At 33.1% G+C, this 13,996-nt stretch overlaps 1 protein-coding gene across 4 annotated transcripts in view; it reads right to left on the minus strand.

The window, feature by feature from the left end:
* LOC106465659 (chordin-like) overlaps positions 1-13,996 on the minus strand; it is a 209,642-nt gene that overhangs the window by 125,126 nt on the left and 70,520 nt on the right. For 3 of the 4 annotated variants that reach the window (XM_013925897.2, XM_022393973.1, XM_022393965.1), the window contains exon 2: positions 8,676-8,779. The exons of the other annotated variant lie outside the window; for it this stretch is intronic. In XM_013925897.2, the coding sequence (XP_013781351.2) occupies positions 8,676-8,779 (104 nt within the window). The remainder of the gene's footprint in view (positions 1-8,675; positions 8,780-13,996) is intronic. 4 annotated transcript variants of the gene reach the window in all.

Consider the following 13,996-nt stretch of genomic DNA (forward strand, 5'->3'; position numbering starts at 1 on the left):
ACGTTGTACATTTGCTGTTGTATTAAAGTTTTTCATTACCCATTCAAGCCGTCTCCAACCATTATAACACAGAAAGATAGACGTTTGATTGTGCAACTTAGAGCTTATCACTTATCTGAAAAAAAAAGTAACGTAAGAATTGGTATGAATTAACTAACATCGGGTGGAATGATACTGAAATTGTTATTGGCTAATAAGCGAGAGAAAGTCCATTAATCAACGAACTAAACATATATTAAAGATGAGTAGCTTACACAATAAGTCGGCCATCTTAGTTTTAGAATATGAAACAAATCCAAACCACGTGAATACACCAGGAAATGCAATGTGATCTTTGATAACGCTGACTTCACCTTCATTTGTTAGAATGGCACAACTTCCGGGTATCATTAATTAGACTGTTAAACCAAAGTATTCTTATACAAAACTTCATTTTTCTAGGTCAAAGTGTGGAGTAATTAATGTGTGGTACACTAAACCAGGCTATGACGCTTCTTTCTATTAGAATGACGTCATTTTTGGCAGTCATATTCTGAGCATGAAATATTTTTTTTTTCTTTCCAACACACAAACTAACTCGTACATTGAAAATCCTCGTGCGAAAGTTTAGGTTTTTCAAGACCACAGCAGATATCCCTGGATCAATTGATACAAACTGATCTAAGAGCTTCATAATTTTGTATTCAATCTATAGGGTCAAAACACTTTTATGTTTTAATTCTTGTAATAATACTAAGCAAATAGTCTTAGAATAAAAAACTCACGTTCGACAAACGTAGAGATTATACACCTAAAAAATCATGATCAAAATATCACCATAATTCAGGATTCACAAGACTGCTATAAAATGTGACGTTTTGAGCAACTGATGATATGTGTGAGATATTCTTAATATCAAAGCAAGATTTCTATAAGTAATTTTAAATTATCAAAATTATTGTATATTTCTATATTTTTATCGTCTTCATGTTTTCTGGTGACTTGTTTTATTAGATTACATATTCATAGTTAGACCAGTATATAGACGTTATATACTAAGTTATGTATGTATTCTCAGCTATGGAGGTTGCTTTCTTTGAGCGGAAGTATTACAGGTATTAATATCTCATTAACGTAATCCTACTTACATATATCAGAACTAAAAATTAACCCAGTAATTAATACAACTAATCTAATATATATACTGTTACACTCTCTGTATGCAAAGTCATACAAGAAAAACGTATAAAGATTAGAACACACTGATATTTTCTGCCTTAATCACAATAATATTTCTCGAGGTTCTGCCAACTTAGGAAACTTAGCTTAGTTCTAAATCTATATATAAAGATAAAACAAAATAGAAATATTGATAAATATATATAATATATAAATTTTTATAATAAACAAATAGATACATAGATAGACTTTAAACATGAAACTAGCATTAAAGAAGGAATAATTTTATAAAACGAACAGATCTAGTGTTTCTTTCATATACTGTTAGCGGTTCTCTTTCTTCGAAAACGCATGACCCCAATATTAGCAAAGGTTTATATAATTCTCCCTAACAACGTTTTGTTACCAATTAAAGCCCATTAATTGGTACGAGAAATGTTATTGTTTAGCTATAGACAATTTAGCAATCTACTAGTGACGTCTTCAGAACAGATTTTATGAATGTCACACCTTTATAGTAGCCTTGTCTCTCCATCATGGGTGTGTTAATGCGAAGAGACTTCCAAGGGAAAGCATCTGCTCTGAGATTGGGAAGGAGGAGTCTCATGCTCAAAGTGGAATTTTATCCCATTTTTCTATTAGCACTTTAAATAAATGGCCAACAGTAGATCAGCAGGGACCAAAAGAGTCTACCAGCAGGTTTTTCCTTTAATAAGCCTGAAGACAGCAGATACAGTATGGAAGCAGCAATGTTAGGCTAGCAAAATGGAGCAGCTAACCCTAATTATAGAAAGCACTTTGTATTAAGTATATACATTGCTCTAGGTTAGACTAAGCTGTCAACTACAAGAGACAGAGTTGATGAAAAATTGTATATTCCATTGGAAAAGCGAATAAAGGCCAGACCCAATCTACGCAAAGTAACCAGTACTGGTTGAATAATAGTAACTTGGCTTGGCCAGCTGAGTCCCTTACAGAAGCTGTTGGTCAACATTTGGGTGTCCAGTTGCTGAAAACTAGAAAAAATAAACCAAAAGAATGTCAAAGCTTCAATGCTCGCACCATACCCTAAAACTGATTTTGGACATTCACGTACAACCAGTAGCTTAGGAAAACCAATAATAATATGCTTTAGTAGAAAGAAAAATAGAAATAAAGAAGGGCTCAAGTCACCTCCTGTCACTGCAACCAGAATTTGGAGGAGAGGTGAAGTAGGTCACACTACCAATTTTCTGGCAATTGCATATGGAGGACCTTGACCATTTAGTAAAAGTGTTTTAAGAACGTAGGAGCCTGGAATACGTGGAGTCAGAGTAAGACCACAAAAGTCAATGGGGTTGTACTTGATGAAGTTAAGTACCCCAATGAAAAGCTATGAATGTGAAGTGTTGGTTGAGGAACTATGGTTCCAGGATGAAGAGTTAAAGAAGAGGAATACTTAGACGGTCAAATGTAAAGCCTGTTTTAGAGGAGCTGAGTATAACCTAGAAATCTATGGAGACTGCCTAGGAAAAACATAATCAGACAAGATTGTGAATTACTGAAAGGAAATTCTGATTAACAAGTTTGTCGCAAGTCTACCCTTTGAGTACATATGCCCATCATATGACTATCAAAGATGTATTATCTATGACTAAGGCAGTGTCCATTCATATATACAACAATATAGTCACTAAACTGCCTTCCAGAAAGACTGAAGTTGATAGCAGTGGTTAATATACATCATCAAGTTAAGCACTCATCCTAAGTGTACCTACTTTAAAGATGATGAACTACAAATACATCCCCAGTCTAGTGGAGATGGACCTCGTCTTAGATCATACCAAATATGACTAGGCCTTGTTAACAGATTGTAGGGCGCCTATTAGTATACTAGGATGATGGCCGTATCCAGTAATCTAATTCTTGGACAGCTGGACCTGCATCGGCATGAAGATGACTGGAGAGAAACAATGGTTGGTGTGCGTCATCCCACTTTCAATTAACAGACCTTGTATCAGGCACATTGCATGTCTTGGGAGGGAGAAAAGATCCACGTGGCCCAACTGATGAGTAGCCAATTCAACCATGACATTGTTGACTCATACCAGTACATAAACTGAGTAAATTCTGGTTAGATGCAAGACTCTCGTTTATCCTAATGTATACTATGTTACTGCTATTCACGCCTCCACTGACATCAGCAAGCATTGTATTTCATCTTACAAATAAAGAGTGGCTCGAGGTGGTGGATAAACTAGTCTAAAATTTATTACAATTAATCTCTCCGGGTGAGAGAGAGTGTATGTAGTTACTGACCTTGCTGTTAAATATCATAATGCTGCAACTTCTGGAAGCCAGAATTTCCTGTGGTTCAGGTGATCTGTCCGTTGGAGAACCAGTGCCAACTATCACACTGAAGAACAGTTAACTACATATATTCACGTAAAAGGGTAAGCTTGTTATCCTCTGAACGTCCAAGCAGTGAGTCCATGAAAGCTTCCAATTTGCTTTTGTGTGGCTCTGGCTAGTGCTGTAATTATGAAATCTGTGACGTTTATTGATCAGTTTGTTAAGATACCGACTCATTTTATAACAACACTAACAGCAAGTATAGTGTAGGTTCTGGTCAATTAATATTTATATTTATTCCTATTTGACTTTGAAACAAGAGTAAAGTGTTTTCTCGTATATATTTTAATTATATTTTGTGTTTCATTGAGAGAGTTTTACTGTAACCCGAACTCAAAATGTTGTTTGTAGCAATTTTGTGCAGTCAGAGTACATTTTTCAAAAACATTTAGTAAAATTTTAATATTTACACTGGCAGTTCTAATAACCATATAGAGAGCACTTGACATCTGACAAGTTTTGATTACAATAGAACTTTGCTAACTATATTACACCTGGAGTCTCTTTGAAGTCGCGATTGTCGTTTTGTTGACATATTTTCAACGCATCTCTGTATAAACTACTACAAATTAACCTACTCTGCTTTTCTAAGAAGTACGACTGCATAAACCCAAATTTAGAAGGTTGATAAATGGTATGCAATTTAAATAGAGCTTCTAAACCCTTGAATGAAATTTTATTATGGCACAAGAAATCGTTGTTATTTCTATTGTTTTAAATGAAAGACTCATATTTGGTGAGATTTCACTGAGGGCATGTAAGGTATTTATTACTCTATGAAAAAGTAGTCGCTCACCTTGGTCGCTAAATGCATTCATTCAAAACGTACTATTAGTGTAAGTCAATTCATTCACAAAATATAAGGTGCCCATTTTTTATTTATGATTCTATCCCTACCCCTATCAATATTAAAACGAATATTACATATCATATAGATGCAAGGTTCTTGAACAGAATAAAAAAAAGCTATAAAAATTGCTCTTTTTAGCCAATATCTTGATCTTTAACTTGTGTGAACCAAAGCTTAGCACTTCTTTCTCCTTGCTTATTACTTACAAGATACTAGATGTACTTCCGCAGGGTCCCCGAAAGTGTTCTATTTCAAGAGTAAATAAAACCAAAATGAAGAGTAACAAATATTTTTATTTCTTGAGTTTGAAGTTCTTATGTCATGCTGTGTTATAGCCTACAGAGTGCATAATTCTTCTTGTGATTCATGGCAAGCACACGTTTTACAGACGTCACGACAATACAAGTTGCAACGTTAAGCGTCCCTTATGTGACGTCATTTTAGTGTTTACTGACAATACACTACTGTATTGTGGTGCGAATGGTTAAAAAAGGTGACCCCCCCTCCAGACAGCCTTCGGTCCATATGACTAATTCTGTGCTATTTTGAAATATATCTTAAGTGATAAAAATGTACAAGACAGACAAAATGACAAAAACTAAAGGTCAGTCACGACACTCCCACCAGTTAGTTACTCGTGGAGAGGAAAAAGTCTCAAGCTACTTCACCTATTATATTTACTAAATTGTGTCATGCAGAAACAGTAACATATTTATAGAAATGTAGTTATTATGAAGTAATCGTTTCGCAATGACAAATTTAGAATATTTGTGTAAGAAAGCACTCGTTGTTGCAAATGCTGGCAATTGATTTTTGTTTTCAAACAGTTACAGACATAGTGAAAATTAGCAATGGACTGTTATCATTACGTCATCTACTTAGCGTTTTTCAAAGTAAGGATATTATTATAAATCTAATAATAGCTAGAAAGATCATTATTTCAGTGGTATCTTAGGAAGACACAGTAGAGTTTTGGCTTTAATGGATTGCTCCTGGCTGTCTTTAGACGTTTCGACTTCTATAAGGCCTCACTTAGTATAAAAGTCGTCCAACTTTAGAAACAGCCAAGAGCAGTCCATTAAAGCCAAAACTCTAAAGATCATTCTTGTTTAATTTTAGTTTTTCTAGAAATGTACTGTAGTCAATTGTTGTTTATTAGGCCTAGCTTTTAGAATTAAAAACTATAAAGCTTTCTTTTATTATGTTCTGAAGAAACAAGAGAACCTATTTGTTAAGAATGAAGCGACAATTACAAAACCAAGCCTAACGCAATACAAAAAGAAAGTTAGGTTTGCCATTTGTGATATGATAGGATATACTTCGGATAAGTCAATCAAACTTATCTGTCTCTTACATCATTATTGAATTAAATAGTTTATATTACTTTTAACTTAACTATAAACCTACTTTACAACTTTGATCACTGTTATATCAGCGACTAGATTGGCGAGCATATTAATCACCAAGACTCAATAAACTAATGAAAAGACAGAAAAAAGGTGTAATAAAGACTCATCTCTATTGGTTGATTCTGAATAATCAAATAAATAAGGATAGTTTGTATACTAGCTCTATTTTTGTCTTTAAAACACAGCAGAATGATAAAAAGGTGTAACAAAGACTCACCTCTATTGGTTTATTCTCAATAATTAAAGGAATAAAGATAGTTTGTAAACTAGCTCTATTTCTGTCTTTAATAATTAGCAAAGTAGAAAAGATTCAAGATTCAATAAAGACTCACCTCTACTTGTTGATTTTAAATAATTAAAGAAACAAAATTAGTTGTAAATTAGCTCTATTTCTGTCTTTAGAATGTAAAAAAAAGATCCGATAACTTAACCTGGTAGTTAGGGTAATTACTTCAAGGGGAGAGGTAGAAGCGATGACGTCATAATTGCACAAAATGGAACCAGAGGGCGCTTTGCTAGGTGCACCTTGTCAGCCGCCATGACAGACAGATGTTGTCACGCCACAATGACAGTGGAAGTTGTCTGCTGCCAGAGAATGCAATGCTGGACGTGACATCATAGTTCGAGTGTTACTCAAGAGAAACCGTGTTGCTAGAACACAAAGAAGGCACCAGACGGTGTGTTGTTAGGGGAAGGGTAATATCATAATTCGCTACCAGAGGACCTCTAACTATAGGCGAACGGTGTTACCAAGGTTTTATAGTTGGACGGAGTTTCTATAGGTGGATTGTGTTACTAAACATATTGTGTGTTTTACAAAGGCAGATGACGTTCCTATAAGCGGAGAGTGTTACCATACTTTCGTAGGACTGCACACAGATTTCAACTTGTCTCAATTTATGTTTATATTTTTCATTTATACATTTAACTGTCGTACATGTGTTTATACAGAAGGGTATTGTTACTAACACAATTAACGTACTGCTGAATAGTTTTGATCACATCTAATGTATTATTTTCATAAATGATGAACAAGACACTTAGCATAGCTGATTGTGTTTTTTATGTATCGATTTAGTATACATTTAATGTACTGATTATAGATTTCACTTCATATTTAATTTGCATGTCATACTTTTTGCATTTTCTGATATCTTATAAGTAAACAATTTATCGCTAATCCATTTGTTCTATACATTTGATTTCTATATCTGGTATGTTGTATGACATTTGTTTGTCCTGAAAAGAATGATTATTCAATTCTCTAAATAACATACAATGATATTCATGTTTAGCTTTATAATTAATTTGTTCCACTAAAGTTTAAAGGATCTATGTAAATAACTATGTTTAACCATTCTATTGTAGAAAGTTATATCCTTACCTTTCTGTGGATATTTTCATTTTGAACATCAAACTACTAGTTGCTCTTTTCGCTTCTATTTGAGGCTATTAACAATGTCATCACATACAATCAACAAATGGTGTGGACATTTCAATCTTATTGGATATTTAGACTGACTCGTCACAGTCGACAGTAGATCGACCTTTTACTAAGAAGAGGTTTGTTTGTTTGTTTTGAATTTCGCGGAAAGCTACACGAGGGCTATCTGCGCTAGCCGTCCCTAATTTAGCAGTGTAAGACTAGAGGGAAGGCAGCTAGTCATCACCACCCACCGCCAACTCTTGGGCTACTCTTTTACCAACGAATAGTGGGAATGACCGTCACATTATAACGCCCCCACGAGCATGTTTGGTGGGACTGGGATTCGAACCCGCGACCCTCAGATTGCGAGTCGAGCGTCCTAACCACCTGGCCATGCCGGGCCAAAAGAGAGAAAAATGACAAACGAGTTTCAGAAAGTGCAAAACGCATGCCATCCAAATTAGATATAAAAACAAAAACTATAATCAGTATGTTAAAAATGTACTAAATAGATATATAAGAAACACAATCAGCTATGTTAACTGTTTTTCTCAATATTTATGAAAAGAAATACGTTAGATGTGATAAAAACTTTTCAGAAGTATGTTAACTGTGTTAGCAATACTATCTTCCAGTATAAACACATGCAATACAATTATATATATAAATAGAAAGTATATAAACATAAGTTGAGGCAATATAAAATGTATATGTGATGCTACAGAAGTATAGTAACACTCTCTGTATATAGAAACACACGTAATACACTTAAATATATAAATGAATAATGTAAACATAAATTGAGACAAGTTAAAATCTGTATTCGATTCTATAGAAGTATAGTAACACTGTCCGCTTATAGAAACACCATCTGCCTTTGTAAATCATATAAGCAATACGCCTAGTAAGACCACTCGCCTATAGAACCTTACTAAGACAATCCGCCTAGCAACACTAAGACCTATACAAACACTATCTTTAGTAAAACAACCCACATATAGGGAAGTCATCTGCCTAAAGAACCTTGGTAACACTGTCCGCCTATAGTAACAGGCCCTCTGCTATCGAAGTATGATGTCACCCCTCCCCTACCAACGCACTCTCTGGTACTACTTCGTGTCCTAGCAGCATGTTCTCTGTTGATTAACACTTGAACTATGATTCTCTGGCAGCAAACAACTTTCGTTGTCAAGTGTCATGGTGACATGACAACATCCACCTCTCATGGCAGCCTAGCAACGCGCACTCTGTTTCCACTTCGTGGAACTTTGACGTCATTTTTTTACCCCCTCCTCTCCCCCTAAGGCAGCCAATCCTCTTGGTTACTCTTTGATCTTGAAATGAGGCTACTTTGTGAACCACTTTAAGTTTGAATAGAAATATAATTTAAATCTTCTTAAATTAGCATTATAGATTTATATAATAGTAGAACAAAACTAACCGCTATACATTCGCAGTGCACACAGTGGAGAATCCCAAATGGAGGGCCCAAGTCTGGCCGCCATCTTTCCTCAATTTCATAAGATCCATTTCCCAGTTGACAATCTGGTGATAAGAATACAGCAAGAAGTGGTGAATTCAACGCATACACATACAAAAACTATTCAATACTCCTTGTATTTCGTTTTATTGCTAAAAACCTGTATTCTTTATGGCGAATAACGTGATTTAAAAAAAATACATGCAGGTGCACTTGTTTGATAAATTAACGAGAAATACTCAGCTCGAAATAACTTGACAATAAGTAACAGTAATAGAAACATGTGTCACAATATAAAAAGAAAATTCATATTCCCCATTTAAGTATAATGTTCAGCAACGACAGTAATGTAACAATTAAAGGATAGAAGTGTATATATAAACGTATAACAAAAACTACGTATTTTTTGTATTATTTACCATATACAAGATTAACGTTAACATTGTCATATAGAGAACATGTCAAAACAAATATTCTTTAAAAAAGCAGCAATGCTCGATGGACAGTATTTCTTTAAAATACTACAAATCTCTGTTTGTAACACCGTTTCTTGATTGCAATTTAAACTTTATTATTCAGTCAATCCTAAACAATGCAGGACGTGTAAAACAACAACAACAACAAACGGACTGACTTAACGCAAGTGATCGTCGTTAGTTCATTACTGGATAAGATCCAAATAAAACTAATTAGGTATGTAGGAACTGTCGTGTAGGAAACGATGTAATTTAGTGTATAGGTTACTTACTTGATAGCAAAGGCTTCTACAGGCGGCCTAAATAGTGTTAGCTTGTATACGACCAAGTAAAATTATGGCTACTATAATTTAGTAGAAAAATGTTTAGTTAGCTAATCTAAACACAATAAACGACTGTAGAATATACAAAAGAATATCGCAAGTTAATCATAGTCTTATAGAAGTTTCCTTAGAAAAGGGAGGAAGGAGTCTACATGTAACGACTTTATTCTCACTGACTTTAGTTCGTTTTAACCTAACAAGCTAAAACAGTTTAGTGAATACTTGATAACTTAAATATGATGCTTCAACAGTATTTTGGTATTAAATAAGTAAATCCTAGGGGTAGAACAGTAAATATATTACCAATTTCTTGCAAATCAAGGAGTAGAATGTGGCAACTATAAAACTTGAAATACTGATAGAAGTCTATTATTACACTATTGTTCCAGAAACTAAAACCTACTAGATTACACCTAAATTGCTACCATAAATAAGAGCCGCGGCACTTGAAATTCTTTTAGGTAGGAATAGAGTAAATTAACCTATGAGACTTTTTTTTTTCCTTTTTATAAGCGATATCTTTGTACGCCACCAATACCAAGTGTGGGGCGCGCGTATACCCTATTAAATTGTATTACTCATCAGGATCTCTACCAGCCTACCTTCAAATTAAAATTATTTTAGGCAGGATTACATTAAATTAATTTATGAGATATTGGGCGTGGTCAAATATATCAATCGAAAGGGTTTGACCTCCTGCATCCAAAACAGTAATTAGATCTCAAATCGGTCAAGAGATGGCGGAGCTATGAGCTAAAAGTGTGTACTTGAAAAAAAAAATTACAACAAATAGCCGTTCTATGAGCCTGTATGTCACCGCTTAAAATCACAGCTCCTCTGCAGATAACTTACTAGAGACTATAAGTAACTACCTATCCTAAAACAATTCACAGCCCATCTGTAGGTAAATTCAAGATTGCACGTAACTTCCTACTTTAAAACGAATAACATCTCATCTGTAGGTAACGTACTAGATTACATGTAACTTGTTATATTAAATAAAATGATAGCTCATCTGTTGTTAACACACAAGATTGAATGTACATTGCTACCATAAAACGAATGACAGCTCATCTATGGGTAACATGCTAGATTAAACGTAAGTTACTAGCCTAAAATAACAATTCATCTACAGGCAACATACTAGACTGCGAAACTTGCTACCACCCCAAAAAATTACAGCTCATATGTATATAACATACTATATTGCACGTAGTTTTCTACCCTAAATGAAATGAAATTTCATTTGCAGATAACATACTAAACCATACGTAATTATTTTCCCTAAAACAGGTGACAATTCATCTGTACGTAACATACTAGATTGCACGTGTAACGAATTTGTTGTTATGTATTTATTTTAACGTGAACGTTGTTTAGATTAAGTTTATATTTAAAAACATGCATAGTTTGTAGTGTTATATATGTATTGCGAAATACCCGCCTATTCTCCAAAATCGTAGAAGATTCTCGAGAGTAGGAATCAACAATATATCTATATACGTAAACGCTTTAACCAGTATTGTTACATAAGACTGAATTTTCTAGAAAACATTCCCAAGGCTATAAATATAATACGACGTGCCAAGAGAGTGTCTATTAGTATTTCGCTATAATCAGTGTGTTATAAACTTCGAAAGCTATAACTGTGATTTTTATAACGCTTATCAATCGAAAAACTTCAGATATTTGACCAGGAACCTCTACAAAGTTCGAACATTAAAAATTATTTAACTTCAGGGGATTCTTATTGGACATTAGTATGTTTACGAAAACATTATATAAATTCATCGTGGAAAGCTCAGCGTGTGTGGCCAGTAACTAACGGTAAATAACCTAACATAATCAGCGGAAACTCAATCTCTAATAGGCGTATGATCAGCGAGAACTACAGGGCTAGCTAGCTCCCTTTTTTGATAAACGAATCGTACCTGATAATTAACTCGCTCATCGTGAACCCTAGATGAGATATCGAAGAAGTTCCAATCTAGAAAGAAAACTTTATATTGTTTGTAAGTTTGTGAAAGTTTTGTTTATAAATCATTGTTTGTAATAAATATCTGTGATAATTGTTATTGTAAATTGTATTGTTGTGTGTATATTAAAACGTATTTGTGTTAAAAATAAAACGGTGTGTATCAATCAATCTTGTTGGCAAATATCATAAACTGACTATGTATCGGCTTTAATTTAAGTACTAAATCTAAAGTGCAGTTTAAATATTAAATTTAACTTATCAGTTAACTCGGCTTCGGACTATTCGAAATTCTAATGCGTAACACACGTAACTTGTTACCCAAAGATAAATGACATCTCATCTGTAGGAAACAAACTACATCGTACGTAACATACTACCCTAAAAAAATCAGATATCTCATCTGTTGGCAATATACTAAATTGCACGTAACTTTCTGACCGAAAAGAAATAACAAATCTCGAGGTAACATACTAGATTCTATGCAACTTGTTACCCTAAAATAAATGACATCTGAACTGTAGGTAACATCCTAAATTTCACGTAACTATCTATCTTACAACAAATGATAGCTCATATGCAGGTAACATACTTGATTATATCTAACTTGCTACCCTAAAACAAATGACAGCACATTTGTACGTAACATATTACACTGCACTTAACTTTCTACCCTAAAGCAACTAAAATCTCATCTGTAATCAACATACTATATTGCATGTGATTTGCTAGCCTAAAACAAATGACAGCACATTTGTACGTAACATATTACACTGCACTTAACTTTCTACCCTAAAGCAACTAAAATCTCATCTGTAATCAACATACTATATTGCATGTAATTTGCTAGCCTAAAACAAATGACATCTCATCGATACGTAACGTACTATATTACACGAAACTACTCCTTTATAACAGATGACGGCTCATCTGTAGGTAACATACTATATTGCAAGTAACTTGCTACCATAAAGCAAACGGAAGGTCATCTGTAAGTAACAAAGTAGACTGAATGTAGCTTGCTACCTCAAAACAACTGTTTGCTCCTCTTGAGGTAACATATTAGATTGAACGTAACTTTCTACCATTAAACGAATGACAGCTCATCTGTTGGTAAAATACTAAAGTACACGTGACTTTCTAGAGTAAAATAAATGAAAGTTCATCTGTAGGAAACATACTTGATTGCTCATATTTTAGTACTCTGAAATATATAACATCTCATCTGTAGGAAACATACTTGATTGCTCATATTTTAGCACTCTGAAATATATAACATCTCATCTGTAGGAAACATAATTGATTGCTCATATTTTAGCACTCTGAAATATATAACATCTCATCTGTAGGAAACATACTTGATTGCTCATATTTTAGTACTCTGAAATATATAACATCTCATCAGTAGGAAACATACTTGATTGCTCATATTTTAGTACCCTGAAGCAAATAACATCTCATCTGTAGGAAACATACTTGATTGCTCATATTTTAGTACTCTGAAACAAATAACATCTCATCTGTAGGTAAAATAATAGACTAGACATAACTTGCTACCCTAAAAAATGAAAGTTTATCTTTTTTTAATTTAAAATTTGTATTCAAGTTCAAAAAAATACTATACACTCAGTATAAAAACACAGAAAATAATAGTATATAAATTATATTATACAATTAAATAAAAATAAAGAAGTTCCACTAGACTATCCAAGTGTAGATAATAAAATACAATAAATAAATGAATTATATTTTTTTCATTAACAGTTATGCAACTTACAACTATTTCATCATATTATGATATATTTATACATGTTTTTCATCTCATCATTTTTTGCATGTTTTTATTTTATGTATTGATTATAAAAAGATTTTCTTGTTCCTTGTTTTTTGAGTTATTTATTTCTTTAATACTAACTTAATATATATATATTTATTACTAAACAGAAATCTTATTTCATTTATAATATTATTATAAAATTTTGGTGATTGGTAAAAATATATCTTTATAAATATTTCCTTTTTTAATTAGTACGTTTAAAATTTCCATGTTCTCCAGCTCTTGTTAGATACATTAGTTTTGTTTCTTGTCAGGTTTGAATATCTTTACTGAATCTAGTTAGTATTTTAAAATTTTTTAAATGCAGTTTAATGTGTTCATAGTGTGATAAGGATGATATGCATCTGATAATGTTTTTGTAACTCTATAAATACTCTTAAATTTGCTAAATATGCACCTCCCCAGCAGGTGAAACCATATTTTAGAATTGAATTAAACCAAGCATAATAAATATTTCTGATTTTATTATCAGATACGTGATTTTTTACGTGCTGCTATCTTTATTTTTTCTATTAATTTAATGTGTTTTTTCCAATAAAATCAAATATTATTCCAAGATAATATTTTCTGAATTTTGTAGAATTGAATTAATACTTATGCTAAACTTGTTAGACAAATATTTACAAATATATAGTTCTCATAGATTATTTGTTCATTCGGAATTATTATAT

Source organism: Limulus polyphemus, unplaced genomic scaffold (genome assembly GCF_000517525.1).
Source record: "Limulus polyphemus unplaced genomic scaffold, Limulus_polyphemus-2.1.2 Scaffold69, whole genome shotgun sequence".
Lineage (NCBI taxonomy): Eukaryota > Metazoa > Arthropoda > Merostomata > Xiphosura > Limulidae > Limulus > Limulus polyphemus.